The sequence below is a fragment of the Lathamus discolor genome, chromosome 5, assembly GCF_037157495.1.
Source record: "Lathamus discolor isolate bLatDis1 chromosome 5, bLatDis1.hap1, whole genome shotgun sequence".
In the NCBI taxonomy this organism is placed as follows: Eukaryota; Metazoa; Chordata; class Aves; order Psittaciformes; family Psittacidae; genus Lathamus; species Lathamus discolor.
In genome coordinates, this window is record NC_088888.1 from 79,282,147 (window position 1) to 79,302,989 (window position 20,843).

The 20,843-nt window shown below is 37.6% G+C and overlaps 1 protein-coding gene across 5 annotated transcripts in view; it reads left to right on the forward strand.

Annotated features, from left to right (window-relative positions):
* COL12A1 (collagen type XII alpha 1 chain) overlaps window positions 1-20,843 on the forward strand; it is a 102,413-nt gene that overhangs the window by 14,521 nt on the left and 67,049 nt on the right. For all 5 annotated transcript variants that reach the window (XM_065681415.1, XM_065681414.1, XM_065681412.1 and 2 more), the window contains exons 8-14: window positions 469-642; window positions 1,138-1,428; window positions 1,629-2,231; window positions 3,571-3,843; window positions 6,110-6,382; window positions 7,311-7,583; window positions 18,993-19,262. In XM_065681415.1, the coding sequence (XP_065537487.1) occupies window positions 469-642; window positions 1,138-1,428; window positions 1,629-2,231; window positions 3,571-3,843; window positions 6,110-6,382; window positions 7,311-7,583; window positions 18,993-19,262 (2,157 nt within the window). The remainder of the gene's footprint in view (window positions 1-468; window positions 643-1,137; window positions 1,429-1,628; window positions 2,232-3,570; window positions 3,844-6,109; window positions 6,383-7,310; window positions 7,584-18,992; window positions 19,263-20,843) is intronic.

Here is a 20,843-nt window from a genome sequence, read left to right on the forward strand (position 1 = left end):
AGATTATCATTCCTGATTGAGATCTGATTTAGATCTGATTAATAGATTAACATTTCTGAAGAATAAGTTATATGTTTTACAGATTCTCTGTTTCAAGAAGTTCACTATGCCACTCTTTCCATGTGTATGCCTTGAAATGGGTTGTTTGTGCCCTCAAGACATGCACAATAACAGTTGTGTTAATTTCATAGTAATTCTGTAGCTCCTATATGGAGATAAGATGACTGACAAGCATAGTTTCAACCTTGGCCTTATTGAAGATACCACTTTATTTTCTCAGGTTAAAAGCAGATTATGTCACCTCATTGCATTACTCATTATTTTGTAGTTTAATTATTGATAATGACAGAAGACAGAACTGAACTGAGCTCAGCTTTACCCCAGCATGTTCTGATACTTTATGAATACATTCACAGGTGTCTGTATTTTGTGGCCACTTAACACAGTTCTGTCTATTGCAACTTCTAGGAATCAAAGCAGCAGACGCAAAGGAACTCAAGCTAATTGCATCTCAGCCTTCACTGAAGCATGTGTTCAATGTGGCTAATTTTGATGGAATTGTGGATATACAGAATGAAATTATCTTGCAAGTGTGCTCTGGTGTTGATGAACAACTAGATGAACTGGTTAGTGGAGAAGAAGGTGAGATATTTTATACAAGCGTATTTATTAATCTCAGTTTCTTCTAATACACATTTAAAGGGCTATCTCTACTTCCTTTGCTTTATTTTTGGAATTTGATCCATTGCCTCATTTAGGAAGTGTGGAAAACAGGTCTCAGCTTTGTGCATTTAGATACAGGAGGGAAGAATATGATGTAGTAGATTTGGAATAACTCCATTATTCCATAGTTTCAAGGGCAACACAATGATGTGCAGTTATCAGAAGTCTCATGCAGCCCATCTGAACACAGGCATCACTTCTATGGAAAAATGTACTAAACGGGAAAAATCATTTATTTGGGCTGCCCTGCAATTCATTTCTGTTTAGTTATGACTAAAAATATAAATAGAAAAGAAGGGATTTTTAGTAAAGATTAAGCAAAAATAACTACATTTATTCCAGAACTAAAAACGTGGAAGAAAATATTTTTATTATTGTAATTGATATTTTGGATTTGATTTTGATTGCTTTCAGTGGTGGAGCCTCCTTCAAATCTGGTGGCCACTCAGATCTCCTCAAAATCTGTTAGGATCACTTGGGATCCATCGACAAGCCAAATAACTGGCTATCGGCTGCAGTTCATTCCAATGATATCTGGTGGAAAACAACATGTACTGAGTGTGGGTCCTCAGACTACTGCTCTGAATGTTAAAGATCTCTCTCCAGACACAGAATATCAAATTAATGTTTATGCAATGAAAGGACTGACCCCCAGTGAGCCAATAACGATAATGGAAAAAACACAGCAAGTAAAAGTTCAAGTGGGTAAGTAAGGAGCTACTATGTTATTTTCACACAGTAACTTTTTGGTTTTTGTACCTCTGATGCTTGTTTTAATGTCATACCTTTATTATTTATGAAAACCAGCTTTACTTAGCATGGTTTATTTTCTTTATAAGCAACCAGGTATGTAATGCTGTGGCTGTTGAATATGTGTTTATACTGATGATTCTTTTTCTTTGCAGAATGCTCACGTGGTGTGGATGTAAAAGCTGATGTTGTGTTTTTAGTGGATGGTTCCTACAGCATTGGTATCGCCAATTTTGTTAAAGTAAGAGCCTTTTTGGAAGTGTTGGTTAAAAGCTTTGAGATATCACCTCGAAAAGTACAGATAAGTCTTGTCCAGTACAGCAGAGATCCCCATATGGAGTTTTCTTTGAACAGATACAACAGAGTGGAAGACATAATTCAGGCTATTAACAACTTCCCCTACAGAGGTGGATCTACGAACACAGGCAAAGCGATGACATATGTGAGGGAGAAAGTATTTGTTACTAGCAAAGGATCAAGACCAAATGTGCCAAGAGTCATGATTCTTATTACTGATGGAAAATCGTCAGATGCTTTTAAAGAACCTGCAATAAAGCTGAGGGATGCAGATGTAGAAATATTTGCAGTTGGTGTGAAGGATGCAGTACGTACAGAGTTAGAAGCAATTGCATCACCTCCTGCTGAAACCCATGTTTACACAGTGGAAGATTTTGATGCTTTTCAAAGAATATCATTTGAACTTACACAGTCTGTTTGCCTACGGATTGAGCAGGAACTGGCTGCTATAAGGAAAAAATGTAAGTAACTACTATTAGAGAAATGTAGAAAATGCAGTGAAAAGAGGTCTGAACCAATGTTTTGTGCTTATAGTTACCTAAAGAATTGACATTGATTAAGTTCTCCATATACAAATGATAATTTTAATAACTGGGGATTTGGTTCTCATTTTCAATATATTAACAGCAATGGAAGAAATTAATTGAAAAGGAGAGATGAAAAAAATATTGGAGAAATACCTTTTCCCCCCTCTCTTCCTGGGTACTTAGAAAACTATTAAAGCGTGTGTCTATCTGGAATGACCCTAGTGTATGTGCTATGCTTTTATATTCAGGGTCTTGAGTAAAACAGTTACTAACTAGGGCCACTCTTCATAAGCTGTCCAAAATGAGGTAGCTAGTATAAGCTTGTCTTTTAGAATTTCAAAGGCAATGGAGCAATGCCAACACCGCCAGAGGTGATTTGATAAATTTTTGGAGTAAGTCCTCTGAAATGGGTGTAGACAAGACAATTTGAGACAGCAGATGCTAGGCGATGTTAATCTCAATCTAACTGTGAAGACTGAAATTATGGTCTTCACATGCATCCAAATATGACAAGTTTGGGTAGTGTTTAATATTTATGAGGTTTGTAAATGACCAGCTTTTGGTCAGCTAAAGTTACTTATGATTACTTGCACCCTCTGTGTCCCTACTTATGTTTAGTAGAACACTAACACTGAATAGTCCCCAGTATTGATAAACCCCACTCTCTTTAAAAATAAGCCTTTTGTTTCAGGATAGCTTTGAGGAACAAACCAGCAAAGCAGCCTTTGTTTTAGAGGGCTCAAGCAGTCTTAACATCCCCACTGTTAGTCTGACTAGGCCAAGCAAAACAAGCCCAGGATGTCAGGTTTGTGTTTGTGCCTCATGTCAAGTTCCTTGTTTCCCCTTTGACTCCATTCCTGAAAAAAATACCGGGATTTATTTTGTCCTGTTTCTAATCTAGATCTGAAAAAAACCCAAGGATTAATGTCACTGCTGTTCATGGGACATAGGGAACCCAACGTGATCATCAGATTCTGACTTAAATTTTCATAAGTACATTTTTTTAGATGAACTGTTCTCATTTAAGAAGAAATCACTGAGTTGGTGCCTTTAGTCATTGTTGTATGATGTGACACAACCTAAAAAGGATCGTAATAACATTTGATGGCTATAAGCATGTATAGAAAACAAATACAGTTGCATGTGCAACAAATTATCTGTTCAATAAGAATAAATCATATTATTGAGGGACATTTGAAATTTATTTTAGAGATTTTGTGTTAAAAATATTCTAGCAAGTATGCCTCATCTGTGCATTTTTATTTCCATACAGCTTATGTACCTGCAAAGAATATGGTCTTTTCTGATGTAACATCTGACAGTTTCAAAGTGAGTTGGTCTCCAGCTGGATCTGAGGTTTTGTCCTATCTCATTAAATATAAAGTAGCAATTGGTGGAGAAGAATTTATTGTTTCAGTACCAGCTTCAAGTACTAGCTCAGTTCTCACAAACTTGCTACCTGAAACTACTTATGCAGTCAGTGTGATTTCTGAATATGAAGATGGTGACGGCCCTCCCTTGGATGGAGAGGAAACCACCTTAGAAGGTAGGCTTCCTGTTATTCTCAGACATGAAAGAGTCATCTGTTCAAATTAGAATTTGCTTAATTGAGAGAATGGGTGTATGTGGAACTGCCAGCGAAGCCTGAGGAGCTGTACTAGTATGTGGGATGAGAATAAACATAATTGCCTCTCAATGCATTTAGTAAAGATATAAAATTCCAAGAATAGGCCCACTTTAATTTTTTAAGATCAGATTTTATTTTCCCTGAAAGTTGGGTGGATCCTGTGTTTCTCTGTAGTGACCTATTTTCGAATGTTGTGTTGTCAATAATATATTCATTGACATGTATCAATCTTAATATACACTTAAATTGGACTAGATGATTGTAAGTCCTTTCCAACTTTATTCTGTTCCATTTAATAATTATGATTCTGATGCAGGAATGTACGCTGACTTTAATACATTTAAAGTCAAGCATGTACCTATGAAATTTGCCATGTCTACATCTAACTTATCCTGTTTTACATACCATAGGATTAAAGGGGGCTAAGTTTTTAGTCAGCTGTTTCTCATCAGAACTTCGTGGGTCTGATCCAATAACTCTTACTGATTCAAAACTTCCATTGATGTCACTGAGAGTTTATGTGATTAATGGCTGTAAATGTAAGTGGTAGGCTGTAAATTTAATGGTAGCAGTACCTTTTCTTGGTAGAGTTGCCATGATGCATTTCCACTCATTTAAAGAAGAACAATGACAATAAATTTGATTTTCTATTCCAGTAGTTATATACTCAGTCTAGTCTAAATAGTGCTTTTTAAAATATTGATCCACTCTTTTTCATTATTCCATGTTGTCTTTTGTGACCTTTGGTGATATAAATGGTTCCAAGGGAGCAAAAGAAACAGCAGGGAAATTTGTTAATTGCTCTTTAGTTTTAGGACTGATAGAAATACATGCTTATAAAATAGTTTGGATGTTAAATTTGGAAGATACGGGTTTCACTGTTGGTGTGCATGTTTCCATGACTGTGCTAGTCAGAATGTTTTGGCCACACATAAATTTTCCTTAGGAAAATAAAATCTTGGCTGATAGAAAATGTAACTTTTGAGTGTAAAGGACAGGAGAAGGAATAGCTTTAATAAAAATAATCAGTGTTCCCATGTTGTAACTGATTATGCCTTAAATAATTGGCAGCATCTTGATCTGATGATGTCCCAATATGTCTGAGAAGAGCTCTTTTGCAGTCATGCACACATCAGCAGCAGTCTGTGGAGATCTAGCTAACAATTTGGGCCAGACAGTTTTCTTTGTAACTAATTTTGGTTTCAAGCTTTTAAAGAATTTGAAATTGGGTATTGTGTTTCTCATGAGTAGAAAACAAGTTTGATTATTTAAAACTATGATTATTAATTGCTCCTTTCTTAACAGGCATGTGATTGAACATAGAAGAACAATCCTTTTGGCATATAATGTTCTAGTTGAATTATGATTTAGATAGTAAACAACAAAACCCCAAAACCTACATGACACTGCAGCATACTGATAGGCAACTTGCAGTGCATTAGATCTTAATGGATGTTGGAAGGGACAAGTTATTATTTGGTGTGCCCACTGAGTTCATACGAAATGACCTGAGCTGCTGTATCTTTTGTCAAGGAGCAGTCTAGATTAAATGATTCACTACCCTTTTTCCTCAATTTCTGGGATAACAAGCTATATTTTGTCTTTGAGTTTATAATTAAAATCAGAAGCCTTTTTTAAACACTAGATGCAATTTATATTGCAATGAATATATTTTTTATTGTGAAAATTTAATTTAAAGCAATAGCTTTGCTTTTGTGTTTGAATGGGTTTTTTTCCCCTGTTGCATTTCCCTTGGTAATTTCTTTAAAATCAGAGAGCTGTCTGTGTGTAGTCAGCTATCTGCAAGCGAAGGTCACGCAGAAGCAAATGGCCACAGCAGAGAAACCTGTATATTTTGTTGTGTTAATATACTTCCCTACTAGTTATTCCCAAGTGTCCCACACAGTTCAGTTTGACTGTTGCCACTAAACACAGCCAGGCTATCTTAATTTTCAGAAGTGTGTGTATAAACTGAGCTTAATGTACTTTTGGGGACAGCTTTGTTACACTGCTCATTGTAACTCTGGCCCATAAATTTTCAGAAATGATTAAACAATGGGACAGCAATATAAACTGTTGTTTTGATAAAGTGGATAAGCTGACAGAATGATTGGAATGATTTCATTTCAGATACTACTTGATTAACAGCAAATATTTACAAATTATATGTTTATATTTTTTGTAGTTAAAGGTGCTCCTCGAAACTTAAGGATAACAGATGAAACTACTGATAGCTTTGTAGTTGGCTGGACTCCAGCACCAGGAAATGTCCTACGATACAGGCTTGTGTATAGACCACTTACGGGAGGAGAAAGGAGACAAGTGACTGTCTCAGCAAATGAACGATCAACTATTCTGCAGAACTTGATCCAGGATACAAGATATGAAGTATCTGTTATTCCTGAGTATCAGTCTGGGCCTGGGAATTCTCTGAATGGATATGCAAAAACTGATGAAGGTACATAATCAATGTTGTGAATGTAGTAAGCTTGAGAAGAACTCCCTGCATGTTGACATATTCATACTGAGAAGAGAATAACCCCCATTGGCCATATGTATTATCCCATATGAGCAGGGAATTATAAAATTACTCAAGCCTAGTTGAGATGTAATTTAAGACAATATAATTTACCAAAATTGTAATATTTAATTTTAAGATATAGTCTATTGAACCTGCAGCATCTAGCAGGGCAGGAAGGTAACGGGTGAATAATCTACCTGTATGTTTAATTAATTGTCCTTGTGAATCTTCATATTATCAGTTATCTAAATTACACTTCTTTTCAGCAAAAAAACCTTGTTTGCACTTTAATCTGAGTGGCTAACAAGGAATAAATGAAACATTTAATGTAGTAAAGTTATCACTGTGGCCTTAACTTGTATGAAAATGTATGATCCTTTAACAGGTATTATGCTTTATTAAACAAAATGCAAAAAGTACAGAGACAGTAGAAATGTCCTGATCACTGGTGAAACTTCGGTAAGTTTTTAAATATTAGAAGACAGAAAAACTATCGTCAAACCATAATGTGTTAATTTCATGTTTCACTGGTGATCTGTGACTTGATTGTGCAGACAGCGACTTCAGCATGGATCTTGGTGTGCTGAAGTTGAATATATATTCAGGTGCTAGTATGTGTAAGTGTTCCAGGACTGAGCCTGTTTTAACAGAAAAAATAGGAGAAAAAAGACTTTACTGGGCATTTTTGCCTGAGGATTGTGGGGATAGAGTTATAGAATTATAAAATCCTGATTACAGTAGCAGTGTTAGTGCAGGCTATTCAGGAATAATTTTTTTCAGCGGTAAGTCCTATGTTAACCTAAAAAAATAAACCCCTAGATGAAGCTTGCTTCAACTTGTTTTCAACATCTTTTGACATGTGCAGTCCGAGGAAATCCAAGAAATTTGAGAGTTTCTGATGCTACAACATCAACAATGAAGCTGTCTTGGGGTGCTGCTCCTGGCAAAGTGCAGCAGTACTTTATAACATACACTCCAGTCTCAGGAGGTGAAACTAAGGAAGTGACTGTGAAAGGTGATACTACCTCTAAAGTGCTGAAAGGCTTAGATGAAGCCACTAGGTATGCATTGACTGTGTCTGCCTTGTATGCATCTGGAGCAGGAGAGGCCCTTTCTGGAGAGGGAGAAACACTTGAAGGTAATTATTTATTATTTCTGCACAGTCATTAATTTATTTGACTAATGTTTAACGTCTCTTAAAGGGTACTACTGTCTTACTGAGTTTTCTGTAGAAGTAAATATGTGAATGAAAAATAGGCATACAGACATTCTTCTACTTTACAGGGATTTTCCAAACTTACTGTCCATTAGAGAAAACAGTGGGGTCAAATCACTGGTTGTGGAGGGGACTCTGGGTGTCTTGAAAAAGGTATTGTCAGAAGTACCAAAAAACTGACTGTACTTCCATACCAGCCTTAGTGAAATATCTTTGTCTTATGCCTCTCAACCTTACTCAATTTTAGTGACAGATTGTTTCTAATGTAACAGGATTAATTAGTGGGGTCAAAGTATCTCATCCATTTGAAAATTCGCAGGGTTTGTACTGAACTGAAACTGGACGGTGTTCAGGGACCATATTTTTGTTAGAGAAGCAGCATCTAGTCTAGTCATAGGAATAATGAATCATATCCTGCTTTTAATTAATAGGAGTAATAACCTGGTGGTGAGCATTAACAGAATGCTAGCAAAAGTGTAAGTTGGAGCCAAAGACTCTCTTATAAAGAGGGGAGGCTGCTCTCCTCTGCCTTCAAGCAGAGAATTTCCCAGACTTCTCTGTGAGCATTCTCAGTGTCCTCTGTTAAATGTCAGAGGATAGGGAAAGCTGCCTTCTAGGCCTTGAAAGGAAGTGTGACTGTGGTCTGTGCTGGCCAGGTATGTATTGCTAAAGTCTGGCACTGCAGCTGTGTGGGCAAGGCACTTGAAAACATCTTTCAGACTAATTACATGGAATTAAATCTTGTTCATTGACGCTAATGGAGTTAAAGTAGGGGTATACTTGCCCCTCAGTTTCTACATCAGCTTAACTTTTTGTTTATGACATAGGTTAGAAAACAAACCAGAAAATATATTTTAAATAGGAACCTGGAAAAACAAGTGAACAAACAATTAGTTCCGATGATTCACCAATACGCTGTATTCATGCCACTAAAATTTAGGCACTTATTTGAACACTGGAGTTTGCAGCATTGACTCTCTAGGATTCTTCAGTGATTGATGAAGGAAGACATACTTCTGGAAGGCAGGCACTCCACCTGAGGTCTCATTTTCTCTGTTCACTGACTGTAGAAGGACCAACTGAGAGCTAGGCACCAACCTCCTGCCTGGCCCACTACCCAAGTCTCAGATGATTATCCAATTTACCGACTTCCACTGAGACAAGGTGCAGCCACCAGAGAATCTGGCACCTTGTGATTTATGTTGAAAGGTCCCTAACTCTCTCACTTTCACTACCCATGCAAGATACAAAATGCCTCTTTTTTAAGAGAAAAGAACCTGTCACCTGCCTGTAACACTGCTGAAATCCAGGTAAAGGAGAGCAAATAGCTGAATTCTCCCCATATCCTCTAGAAAGGCCAGGGGTAATCATGAATTAATGAACTTCCCTGTTGGTGGAAGTGCTGCCACTTCCTTTTGTGTGGTATTCTAAGTCCAACACTTTTTTGAAGGGAAGAGGGGGGGTGGAGCTGTAGCCCTTATTGTCTGGGAAAGTTTGAATTCACATCTCCACATCGCAGTGGATTCACAAAGCTGTAGTGTATGCTGGGTAAGAGTCTCCTTTACTCTTTCTGTTAAACCTGTACATCCAGAAATACAAATTTCACTCTCAGACAAGAACTGAATAGATGCCAAGTAGATAGAGGAACCTGACACCCCTCTTTTTAACTCTGTCAGCAGAGAGACGAATGCCTTGGTCTTCCTTTGCAGATCTTGAAAAGTGTCTGTCTCTCTGTTCAACAGACTGAGTTGTCCACTTCCTTAGGGAGATGCCTCAAATTTTACTGAAGGGTTGACTAAGTTAACTGTTTACATTTGGTGGAAAGGTTTTCACTGAGTATCTTTGTAGTAAACCTGAGAGAACCTTTGCTAATATGCAGTTCTGGAGTGATCATGTGTGTTGCAAATTCATAAAATAAGCTTAGCTTTTTAGCCTATCATAAAACTTGAGCAATAGAAAAGTCTTCTAAGGTGTTGCCTAGAGCTTCAGTTGATACACATTCTAAATGGAGAGAGCAGTGAATGAAATACAGAAGAATCGAGAATATGGTGTCATCAGAAAAACAGACTTCAGTCTCAGATAGAGACTGTCTTGTCCTTTATACTCCACCTATCCCTCCCTAGGAGGGCTCTGATTCTGATTTGGTCTTTCTGCAGTGGAAAATTGGTTTAAGAGTCAAAGAATTTAAAAGGATAGTTGACTATAGCTCAGGAATGGGTTTATATGCAACCAGATGGAGTTTAAAATGGATGTTGCACTTAAAAGGACAAAGAAACATTCCTGTAGGAGGTTTTACTCTAAGCAACTGAATTAAAACCTTCTGTAAGAAATTCTGTGACAGATTTTGTCTTGGGATCAATATGAATAAATAAACATCCTGTCACTAAACTGAACTACTTTTTATACAATTCCTGAGTTGGGAGAAAATCAAATTAAAAATTACTTTTACCATTTTGGCAGGTACAGCTTTTCGACTCAAATGCATACACTTCGAAGATTAAAAATTACTTTTACCATTTTGGCAGGCACAGCTTTTCGACTCAAATGCATACACTTTGAAGATTCAGCTGGATTTGAAAATCCTGTCAGGGTACACTCCAGAAAATATTACTCTTTGCATTGAAGCTGTCTATTAAATTTTTCTTGGTTAGATAAAATGTTAGTAAGAGTATATACAGATGTCACTCATTATTGGGTGATCAAAGGTAAAGACTAGAATACAGAGTTCTGTTTGCATGACAGCAGGGACATAAATCACAATGTTTTCTCATGGAACATCCACTATGTATTTTAGTAATCATCATATAGCAGTTTTGTGGGGTAATAAAAATACTTAAATTAGACCAAAACTCTTTGAACATAGTCCATGCATATTTTAAAAGACTCTCTGACTAATGGTATGAAGGGTTCTGAGAATATCTGTTAAAGTACATATAAGACATTTCACTGCATGGTGCTCTCTTATCCCATTGAAGGATAAAAAGACAAAACCTTGGAGGAAAACCAGACAATTAAAAGTGTTGCAATTTTGGAACTGAAAGGCAACATTCAAACTTCAAAGCTTAGTATAGAGTTTACTTGAAAAGAGAAGTCTTGCTGCCTGTGAAGCTAAAATAAATACAGTTGGTCTTGCCTGAAAATTTACACAGGTCAGTGAAGTGAATACTTGACTGACATAACTTGTCTGACTGAGGCTGGGAATGGGACAGATCTTAACTCCTGGAGAAATAAACTTATCAACAGTAATGACAAAAAAGCTGTAAAAGGAAGCATAAAGAAGTGTTAAGTATTTCAGTTAGTTTTTCCATGAGCCATGGTGTCTGAGAAACAAAATAGTGCAGTGTGTGTTTTTCATTGCCAGCAACACTGGAGTACTGAGCACTTAAGTATTTTCCTCTATCAGGAATCCCAGTGGGGCTTACTTGATGTCTTCACCATATGATTTCTTACCAAACCTACCCAGTCAGTGATACCATAGTTGCTGGCCACTTCAGTTTATCATCGTTATCGAGAGCTAGACTTGAGATTACCTTTCAAACTGTGACAGTTGTTGGTTTATGGTATTGATAACAACATCTAAGGAAAGTCAGTTTGGGTGCAGTGAACATTTCAGCACCAGTAGGAAAGTGTGAAAAGAGGAGCTGGATACAGTAGCTTTTCCAGCTATTGTATAGTCAAGTGGCAGGAAATGAAAAATCCAAGGTCTCAAATGTTAATGGAATTTTACTGAATCACTAAATGGTCCCCTGAGACTGAGGGTGTAGACAAACATTCTTACTGCCTTCAGTAATGATTTATTTTGCTGTACATGTAGCAGGGGAACTCATATGGGCTGGTACTGTATTCAGTTGCAAAGGTAGCCTTCAGCAGAGATAGAAAAACTGGTAACTTTTTAAACTGCTCAAACATTATTTGCAAGAAGATGTCTGCCCAGGCATGGATTGAAGGTCCTTCCGTTATGTATGTTATCTCCAAAGTATTTTTAGTAGTTACAAATTTCTCTTGGAAGTTCCTCCTCTTCCTCTGCTTTGCTCTGCAAGGCATTTTTTTCAGTGTTTTGAAGTGGCTTGTTTGTTTCAGGGGACTCGGGAAGATTGATCCACACAAACCCAGCCAGCAATCATTCTGTGTACCTGGTATCATTTACCAGCTGGCTAAACTCTGCTTCTTCATTTGTTTTCCTTTTTGCTAAGCGTATGCATGCCCTTATTGACTCACTGAATAAAACAGAGAGAGCAAACATTCCCCCAAGTAACTGCATAATTTCTTCTATAAGAAGAAGCTATAAGCTGTAAGCTAGAAGCTCTTCTATAAGAAGCTATCTGGCCCAGGTCAAAGATAAAACACATGCCAGAGGATCAGAATTTTAGGAACTGTTCACAGACAACACAGTACAGAGAGTTTAGCAAATGAGTAATCAGAAAATTTACATATCATACTGGTAATTGTTATTCCGAGAGAATAGGTTATTTCTTTTCTGTGTTTTTGAAGCGGAAAAAAGGGAAACAATGCTTTTGCCCCTTTGATGCAGGAGTACGCTTTCCTTTTTCAGTAATCCATATTTTAGGAAATTTATAATGCTCTGGCCTTTTATACAGCCTTTTTCAGTCACTGGCTGATTTTATCTGCACTGATGAAGTACCATCTGAAGGTGAAAGTTCTGGAGCTTTATATTTCATAGTGCATTAAACACAACTGCACATACAAAATATGTGCTGTAGAAAACTCTCCACTTTATCCTCTCACTTTCAAAAGTGCATGGTGATCCATCACCAGGCAGCTTTGGTTGGAGCCCTTCTATAAAAGTGCCATGGAAAAATTTTCCTCAGACATATTTTGTTGGCTGTGATTCCCCTCAGCTCACTCGGTGTCACTGAAACTGCTAAACTAAAATAAGTCAGTGCAGGCTGCCATTTGCCGTGTGGTGGAGCAAAGCTTGACAACTGGGGGAACTAAACAAATTAGCACTGAATTTTATTTGATGATAGATAATAAATACAGATTTGATGATACATAATAAATACAAATTGAAGAATAAGCAAGAAATGTCCACTGGAATGCCTTAGGAAAAAGTCTTCCTCTTATTCCCAAACATACCCAAACCCCATTTTGCTTTCATTTTTTGGGGAGGATCATGTGATTTTGCCCAAGTCATTGTACACCAGAACTAACAATGACAAACACGGTAAGGGCAGTGAATGTAAATGCAACAGACAAGTGGTTTGTGAGAGCTACTGTTTTTCTAATCTATTTTTTAATAAGAGAGGTGGTTTTAAGTCTGGCAAGAATTTGTTTTTCTGCTCAAAGGCATGCTGTCAGATGAAAAGAACATACTGTACATTAGCTGCTAAATAGATTAACTTTCATAATCTGCAGTTGTTTTACAGAAAAAAAAATCATTGCTAGATTAAGCAATCTACACAAATGTTTAATCCTAATGAATGTTTGAAAAGTTTAAAAGCTGCAGATCTATTTTATGAGTGTCCTTTTGCTGGCAGTTATATATTTTTCAGAACAGACTTAATATTTCAGTTACTGACTCTAAGCAGGGGAGTCATTACCTTTATAATACAAATTTCATAAGAATTTAGGAAAAAAAGTCTTTTTTTCCTTTTTTCTGGAAAGAATTGTGTTCAGATTCATATCTTGCTTGCGCTGAGAAATTTCAAAGCATTTCCACTTACATCTTTGAAGTTCCTAAGCTAGAAATGCTGTTGGTGTAAATGGATGTAGTTCTTTTGAAATAAATGAGGCTGCTAGTCTAGATTATCAGACTTTATCAACCCATTTTATTCTTATTTCTGTAAGCTTTAGAATAAACAACAAGAGATGTGGTGTATTAATTTCAGGAGATAAGTTCGAGGCCTAGTTTCATTACAGTAGCTTTCCCTTTAGAAAGAGAACCTTTATGTTTCAGTGATATAGGGCCTAGTCCTGCCATCCTGTTTGATAGGTACCTGTTTGTGCTGTGAGAACTGGGCTGTACTAAATCAATCTAGTACAAAAACTTGTCATCACTAGGTCACTTTTCAGTTTCAAATTATTTTCTGTTGCATACATTTCTTAGAGCTTATATCTGGGGATCCCCCCTCCTTTTTGTCAGAAAATAGCAGTCATTTGGAAAAGAAATTATTTCGTTTTGCCGTTTCTATGGTACCATAAGAATGCTTTAAAAATGAATGACCTCCTACAGACAGCATAGTACAAATTCAAGTGACATTTTATTACAATGATGTTTTTAGCGTATCACAGGGACTTTACATAATGTTCAGACTACATAGTCCTGCTTCCGTCCTGACAGAAACAAGTACTCAGTGTGTCCTCAGGAGATTTAATGCTGCTTCATGCATTTCTAATATTATGCATTCCAAGATTTTTGAGTCTGACATTTTAAATTGTCTTCTGTTAATCTGTGGAAAATTTTCTTACTTTTACATAGGAAACAAAATATATATTAGGAAAAACAAACAAAAAACCCAATAAGCAAACTACAGGGGAAGTTTGAATGAATAATAAAAAGATATTTCTAGACAGTTGAGATTAGTGTTACCTGATTAACTATTGGAAAAGATAGATATTAAAAGGACTGAGTATGAATACCTGTTGGCTTTATCCTAGAGCAGGGACTCAGAAGTGCTCTGTCCAAAGTACCTTTGTTTTGGGTCAGAACTTTCCTGGTGTGTGTCTTCTCATGTTTCTGCATTCCCAGTAGCAGAAGAGCAGGAAACTTTTTCTAAAACAGTCAAGTGAGCATTCCCTTTGTGTAGCAAGACTTGACTCTCCCCTGCACCGAGCCCTCTCAATGTGCCTGAGGGCTGGTACTCCTGGAATAACCCTCTACTTTGTGGTTTGGAGGGAAGGGTATCAGCTGACCAAAGTGACTGCCTGCTGCAATGCTGAGGAGAGTTTGATCGTTAGAGTAAAACGTTAAAGTGATCCTGCGACCATCTCATCTGGTGGGCGCACTTGGATCGTTGGCTGCAGCGACCTAGCCTGCCTACTTAATGGGGTATTCCTGATTTAAACAAGGGAGGAATCAAATATATGCCTCTGCAAGAGAAAGCTCACTTATATAGTTGATTCTGACCTTTTCAGATGCTGGCTTATATCAATCCAATGTTTAACTGAAATGAAACATGGCTCTGTGTGAAATTTACTGCTTTAGGTTATTTTTGAAAGCTGGTTTTAAGAGCACATACAGGAAACTGTTTAAACTTTGAGTCCAAACGGCATGTACAACTCCCACTGAAATCATCTGGAGTCGTGTAAATGTTTCTGAGGGGAAAGGCCATTTGAATAACACCATTTCATTTTTATGAATGTTAACATTTTAATTTTAGCTGATTCACAGTCTTGTGTTCAGTAACAACAGTGATTGCTGGAGAGCTATGGGAAGTGAGCCAAGTGGACACAGGGAAACTGCTTTAATATTATATTGTGTGTCTGGCATACTATAGTAAAAAAACCTAACATGGAAACTGGGCATTGCAGAAGTCCAGAATTGGGTGTAAAATCACCTGACTAAAAGTTACCAAGTTAATTTTTGAGAGTGCATCTGCACTGAGTGATAGTAGAGGTTCAGGGGACTGTAGGCAGACCAACACTGAGCTAAAGACTGCTTAGAGAATCTGATAGCCTGAAACTGGTGGCTGGCATGCTTGTCTAGGCAAGGTTTTGACCTGTCCACGCAAGCACTTTGTTTTACTGTGTACGTACGCACCATGGCTTACAGCTGTGTTTACACCAGCTGGTTTGGTGCTCCAGAACACCATAGGACCTACTGCCGGTTAGGGGAGAATTTCTGAAAAACAACTGCTTCCTCACATGCTGATGGCTTGGGGGCAGTATGAAATAATGAGTGTACTTTAGCTTCCTTTTCAAGTCAGCAAATACAGGAGTCTTTTGATAACCACTTGTGAGTGGAATATTTAATGGAATCCTAAGAAATTAAGACTTACAGTTGGACTGCATCTTGAACACCGGTGTTCTCCTAATACCAAAGCAGTTGTGGGAGATTCAGTGCAGCAGAAAAAAGCTGTCAGTGAACTTCCACCTCACATACGAAGTGCAAATCAAGTTAGTGTGTTATGTTAAAGAAATGTTCTCAGTTGCAGTGTAACATATAAAAAGTCTGATTTCCCTTACTAGGTAAGTTGTCTTGTCAGCAGTTTCCAACTATTTGAAGTAAAAATTTTCCGTTTAGTTTTAGTGGTTTGGTAGGAATCCCAGTCCCTTTTCCTTCTCTTACCTTGCCTTATAAAAAAGACATTTAGTTCCAAAGATTATTTCTTTCAGAACCAACAGTAAATGATATTCATTACAGTCCATTCCAAGCAAATTATTTTCCTCTGTTATTTAATGTCCTCAATAATGACTTAATCAATAGCGGTTTTAAATGTGCAATGATTTTTTTCAGTGTTTCCAACATATATCATTAGCTGTAATGTCCAAAAGTAGACTTGCAAAAATTGTGCTGTGGTAGCAGATACTTTAATGCTGAAATCATGTTGTGGCAGAGCCATGTTTTAAAGTAGCCAAAATAAAGTGACTTGTATATTTATATTACATTAAAATATGGAAAGAAAGGTTTTTATTGTGAGACATCTGTGCATTCTATCAAGTTAGATTTTCCATATTTTTTCCATTTGGATTGCTTTTTTTTCTTTTTTTAATTGTATGAAAAAGCCAAGGTTTTGGAATAGAAGCTTAAAAGCAGACAGAAAAATTGGTGTAATTTATTTCTGAAGGCAAATCTTTTTTTCAGGCTTCCAGGAAAATCAGTCTTTAGAGTTTAGATTCTGCCTTGACTTTCATTTAGTGCAGTCACTGAATTCTGTGGGACTTCATGAAGCATGAGTTGAATCAAGCTTTTTTACTAGAACTTTTTCACTATATGCAACGACTGTTGTGAAATGAAAACCAAGTAAACTTTAACAAACCCTCTGTATCTTTAACTTTTTTTGAAGAGAAGATGACATAATTTGTGGTGATTTATATTGTGAAGCTAAAAACTGGTTTGAAGAGTAAAATTGTAAGAACTGATGCAGAGTTAGGATGAACAAAGGATTGTCTGCAGAAAAACATGATGGGATGTCCCAAGACAATGAATTAAAATTAGAAAAAACCCGCAACACAAAGGAAATATATTACACACTCAAAGGAATTATATTACATGCCCTATTAGCTATATTTGAGAATCAGCTTTGTGATTGGACTGGTACCTTCTGATTCTGTAACCTCTATAGGTATTGAATTTTTATTATACGGTAAGCACTGTTTTCAGATAGGTTGATATTAATTTCCATTTGCCATTAAACCAAGTTTGATTCATTGGCTCAGTTTTAATGAAGTTGTGCTGGCAATGAAATAATTGCAAAATCAAGCTTTCTACAGGCAGTCCTGTTTGCTCCAGTGGGATTATGTTTGGAAATGTTGCATATTTGCAGTGGAAGTGAAAGACAAATGAATATGAAAAGTGACAACACAGTATATGACTAAGAGCAACCTGTTGCTCAGTCTTGGACTGAAACTGCTTCAGGCTTCTCAAAACAGTGAGGTCTGTTCTTGCAATGAGTCTAAGCAGTGGAAATTGGATAGGTAGTGAATTTCTCTGTGTTCAGAGATTTTGAATCTGGTCCCATGGTTTCTGTGGTATAATATAGGGTTATAGGATATTTTTTTCAGTGCACTGAAGCTTAATTGTGATGCCATGAGGCCACCTCAGGTGTTTAAGACCTCTTGCTAAGCGGTCTCTCAAGAATGTCTGTACAGGGAGAAAGACCACCGAGAATAAACACCAAAGAATCAAGTACTTCTGAGTATATGTGGATGTGGTTTCATAGATCCCTTTTGCAGATTTTGCTGCAGTGAGGCCCCCCCATTGCAATAAACCCACCAGTCAGTGCTTCTTTCCTGCCATCAAAGCCAGCCACTGCAATAGGAAAATTGAACATATGTTATAAATGTATGTTAAACATTAAACAGAAGCACTCCTTTCACTGCGCCTCTTCAGACCAATGAGCTCCATTTTTAAGCAGTGGAATTACTCTGATGTGTTAGGTGAGACTCATGCATGCAGCTGTCAGCTGGATTTCAGACTAATGAGTTGTCTCCTTTGGTCCAAGCTGGCTGGAACAAACTACAGGGAGGAAAGAGGTACAAGTCTTGTGAGTGGAAAGATGGAGAGTGTTCTGTACTTGTCTTGGGGTTTAAGCCCAGCTGGCAACCCAGAGCCACGCAGCCGGTCACCCACTCCCCCCCTTCCTCCCCCTGCTCCTGAAGGGATGGGGAGCAAAATTGAAAGAATGTAACTCCCATGGGTTGAGATAAGAGCAGTCCAGTAGCTGAGGTATAACACAAACCACTGCTGCTGCCACCAATGATAATAATGATAAGGGAAACAACAAAGGAAGAGAATACAACAAACCGCTCACCACCCGCTGACCGATACCCAGCAGTGGTCTAGCCCTTCCAGGTAACTGCCCCCAGTTTATATACTAGGCATGACGTGCTGTGGTATGGAATACCTCTTTGGCTAGTTTGGGTCAGGTGTCCTATCTCTGCTTCCTCCTGGCTTCCCCTCCTCCCTGGCAGAGCATGATACTCAGAAAGTCTTTGGTAAACATTACTTAGCAACAACTTAAAACATCGGTGTTATCAGTGTTGTTCCCAGGCTGAAAGTCAAAACCACAGCACTGCACCAGCTACTAAGAAGGAGAAAAATGACTGCTACTGCTGAACCCAAGGCAGTACTGTAAGTGCAGCGTGAAGTAAACACACAACAAATAAGTTATAAACAAAATGAAATAGCTGATAGATCTGGTGGTAGTCTGGAAGATAAGACTAGTACTATTAAATAAGAACATAAAGTCATCAGAGAAAAGACAGTTTGACTCAGGTAAAAGTCTCCTTTATTTACCACCTTCCCACCCCAAAATAAAAGTTACACACATGAAGATGAAGAGGAATGAATGAAATAAATTTTTTTACTTAAGAGTCAAAACCTACCTAAATAAGCCACAGCACATCTAAGCACTTGCTTAATTCCAAGTATTTGATTAATGCCATTTTTATTTTGCATATGCTAAAGCATAACTGCCAAGTATCTTGCTTGGTAAGAGACAGGATCATTCATAGTTTAAAGTTATCTTTAAGCATTTTGTTGAAAAATCTAGCAATTTTCTCTTGGAAATACAAATGTATGTGGCTGAAAATAATATTGATGGAAAATGTTTGCTTTTACTGTTATGATGATTTTTACTTTTCCATTTGTACTTTGCTAACTTTTGCTGTTTGTATTTTAGAGACAATTTGCTGTTTTCTTTCTTGTAGAGCGTGGTTCACCACGTAATTTGGTTACCACAGACATAACTGACACTACAGTTGGGTTATCGTGGACACCAGCTCCAGGAGCAGTTAACAATTATAGGATAGTGTGGAAATCGCTTTATGATGATACAATGGGAGAGAAGAGAGTGCCTGGAAATACAGTGGATGCCGTGCTAGAAGGCTTGGAACCAGAGACTAAATACAGGATTTCAGTATATGCAACCTACAGCAGTGGAGAAGGAGACCCAGTGGAAGGAGAGGCTTTTACTGATGGTGAGTGTAGTGCACCGTTGCCACTATTGTAACATTCTGTTTTTGATGAAATTATGATATTTTATAGCTAATGGAACTTATTTTTCTTCACTTTTTTTTTTTTTTTTTCCCTGAAATTTCCCCACAAACCAAAATGCCACATCAGATCAGTCAATTCTGGCTTTTTTGTTTGACCATTAAATAAAAGGAAAATCTCTCCTATGTCATGTAGATTTGGATTCAGCAAGGTTACTTCCACCTTAAGATGTGATTTTGTCTGCAAATTACTCTAAAGCCAGACTTTCGCAGGTTTTGTATAACTGCTGGAAGTCAGGTGGAAGAAATGTTACAGATCGAGAAAGAAAAGATGGGTAAATCCCACAGAATCAGTGAATTTCCATTCCAAATTATTGCCTTTTCCAACCTGCACAGTCCTTAAACTGAGTGATCACTTACTGACTGATTTTAGTGTTTGTTATTTACCTGTCCTGAGATCATTTTTCTTATTTTCTAAACATCATGTAGTGTTGGTCAGAGCAGGCTCAAGCCTCTTCTGCAGTGTAGGCAAAGTAAAAAACACTGAGAGGCCAGGCATAGCTTGTTGCTTTATAGAAAGAATTGGCAAGCAGAGGAGCCAGAATGAATGAAGGGATGCCTTGGATCAGCCTTCATGTTTCTGTTGTTTGTCTAAAGGGGCCATACGAATATAAAGCCTGAGGAAGTGCTCTTGGGAAGCATTGTGTGTTTACATGTTCTTGTACTCTTTCTTAAGCATCTGTTTTGACTACTGTTGGAGACAGACTGCTGAACTACTTTAACCTTTGTCCCTGGCCCAGTTATTCTTAAGTTCTTACAAGAGCAGTGTTTGCTGCCATTGGTAAGAGCTGACTCCCCAGAGTCAATGCAGACTGCTGTCCCACATCTTCCTTCTTTCTTCATGAACAGCAGCGTTAGGTGTCCTGCCTTCTCCTGGTTAAGTAGGCAGCTTAGCCAGATCATTTGTTACTTCTCTCAGTGTCCAGGGAACCTGCTGTCAGGCCTATCAATAGACCCAGACCTGAGACTAACATCGCATCTTTCTGATATAAACACAGAAACTGTCACTTCCTAAGACTGGGAGATGATACTGTAGCCTGCAAAGTCTTCCTTACCGTGTGATGAAATATTGACTGATTCTGGCATGCCAAGAAGGTTCTGTTTTGCCAAAACCTAGATGTCTTATTCCATCTGACAGCCAGCATTACATACCTTTCAGTTCGTTTCAGAGCATTTGTAGCATTTTTACAGTCTGGAAAATATCTCTTAGAAGCTGAATGCAATTTGTAGAGAAAATACTTTATTAGTCCATGTGCATAGTGGTGAGTGATTTTCCAAGTGTTTGGAAAGTCACTCACCACTGTTTGGAGGATAGTTTTTATGGAGCCTGACACCCAGCAGTTTAGGTATTTACCAGTGCCTTATAAGATCTGTAAACGCAAAAGTTAGAAAATCTTAACTCTACAAGACAGCGTGTTCATAAAATAACAGTGGCTTTATAATTTACCACTTTCATTTGAGAGTGCTGAATCCATTATTTAATAGATTATTGAAGAATGTGACTAA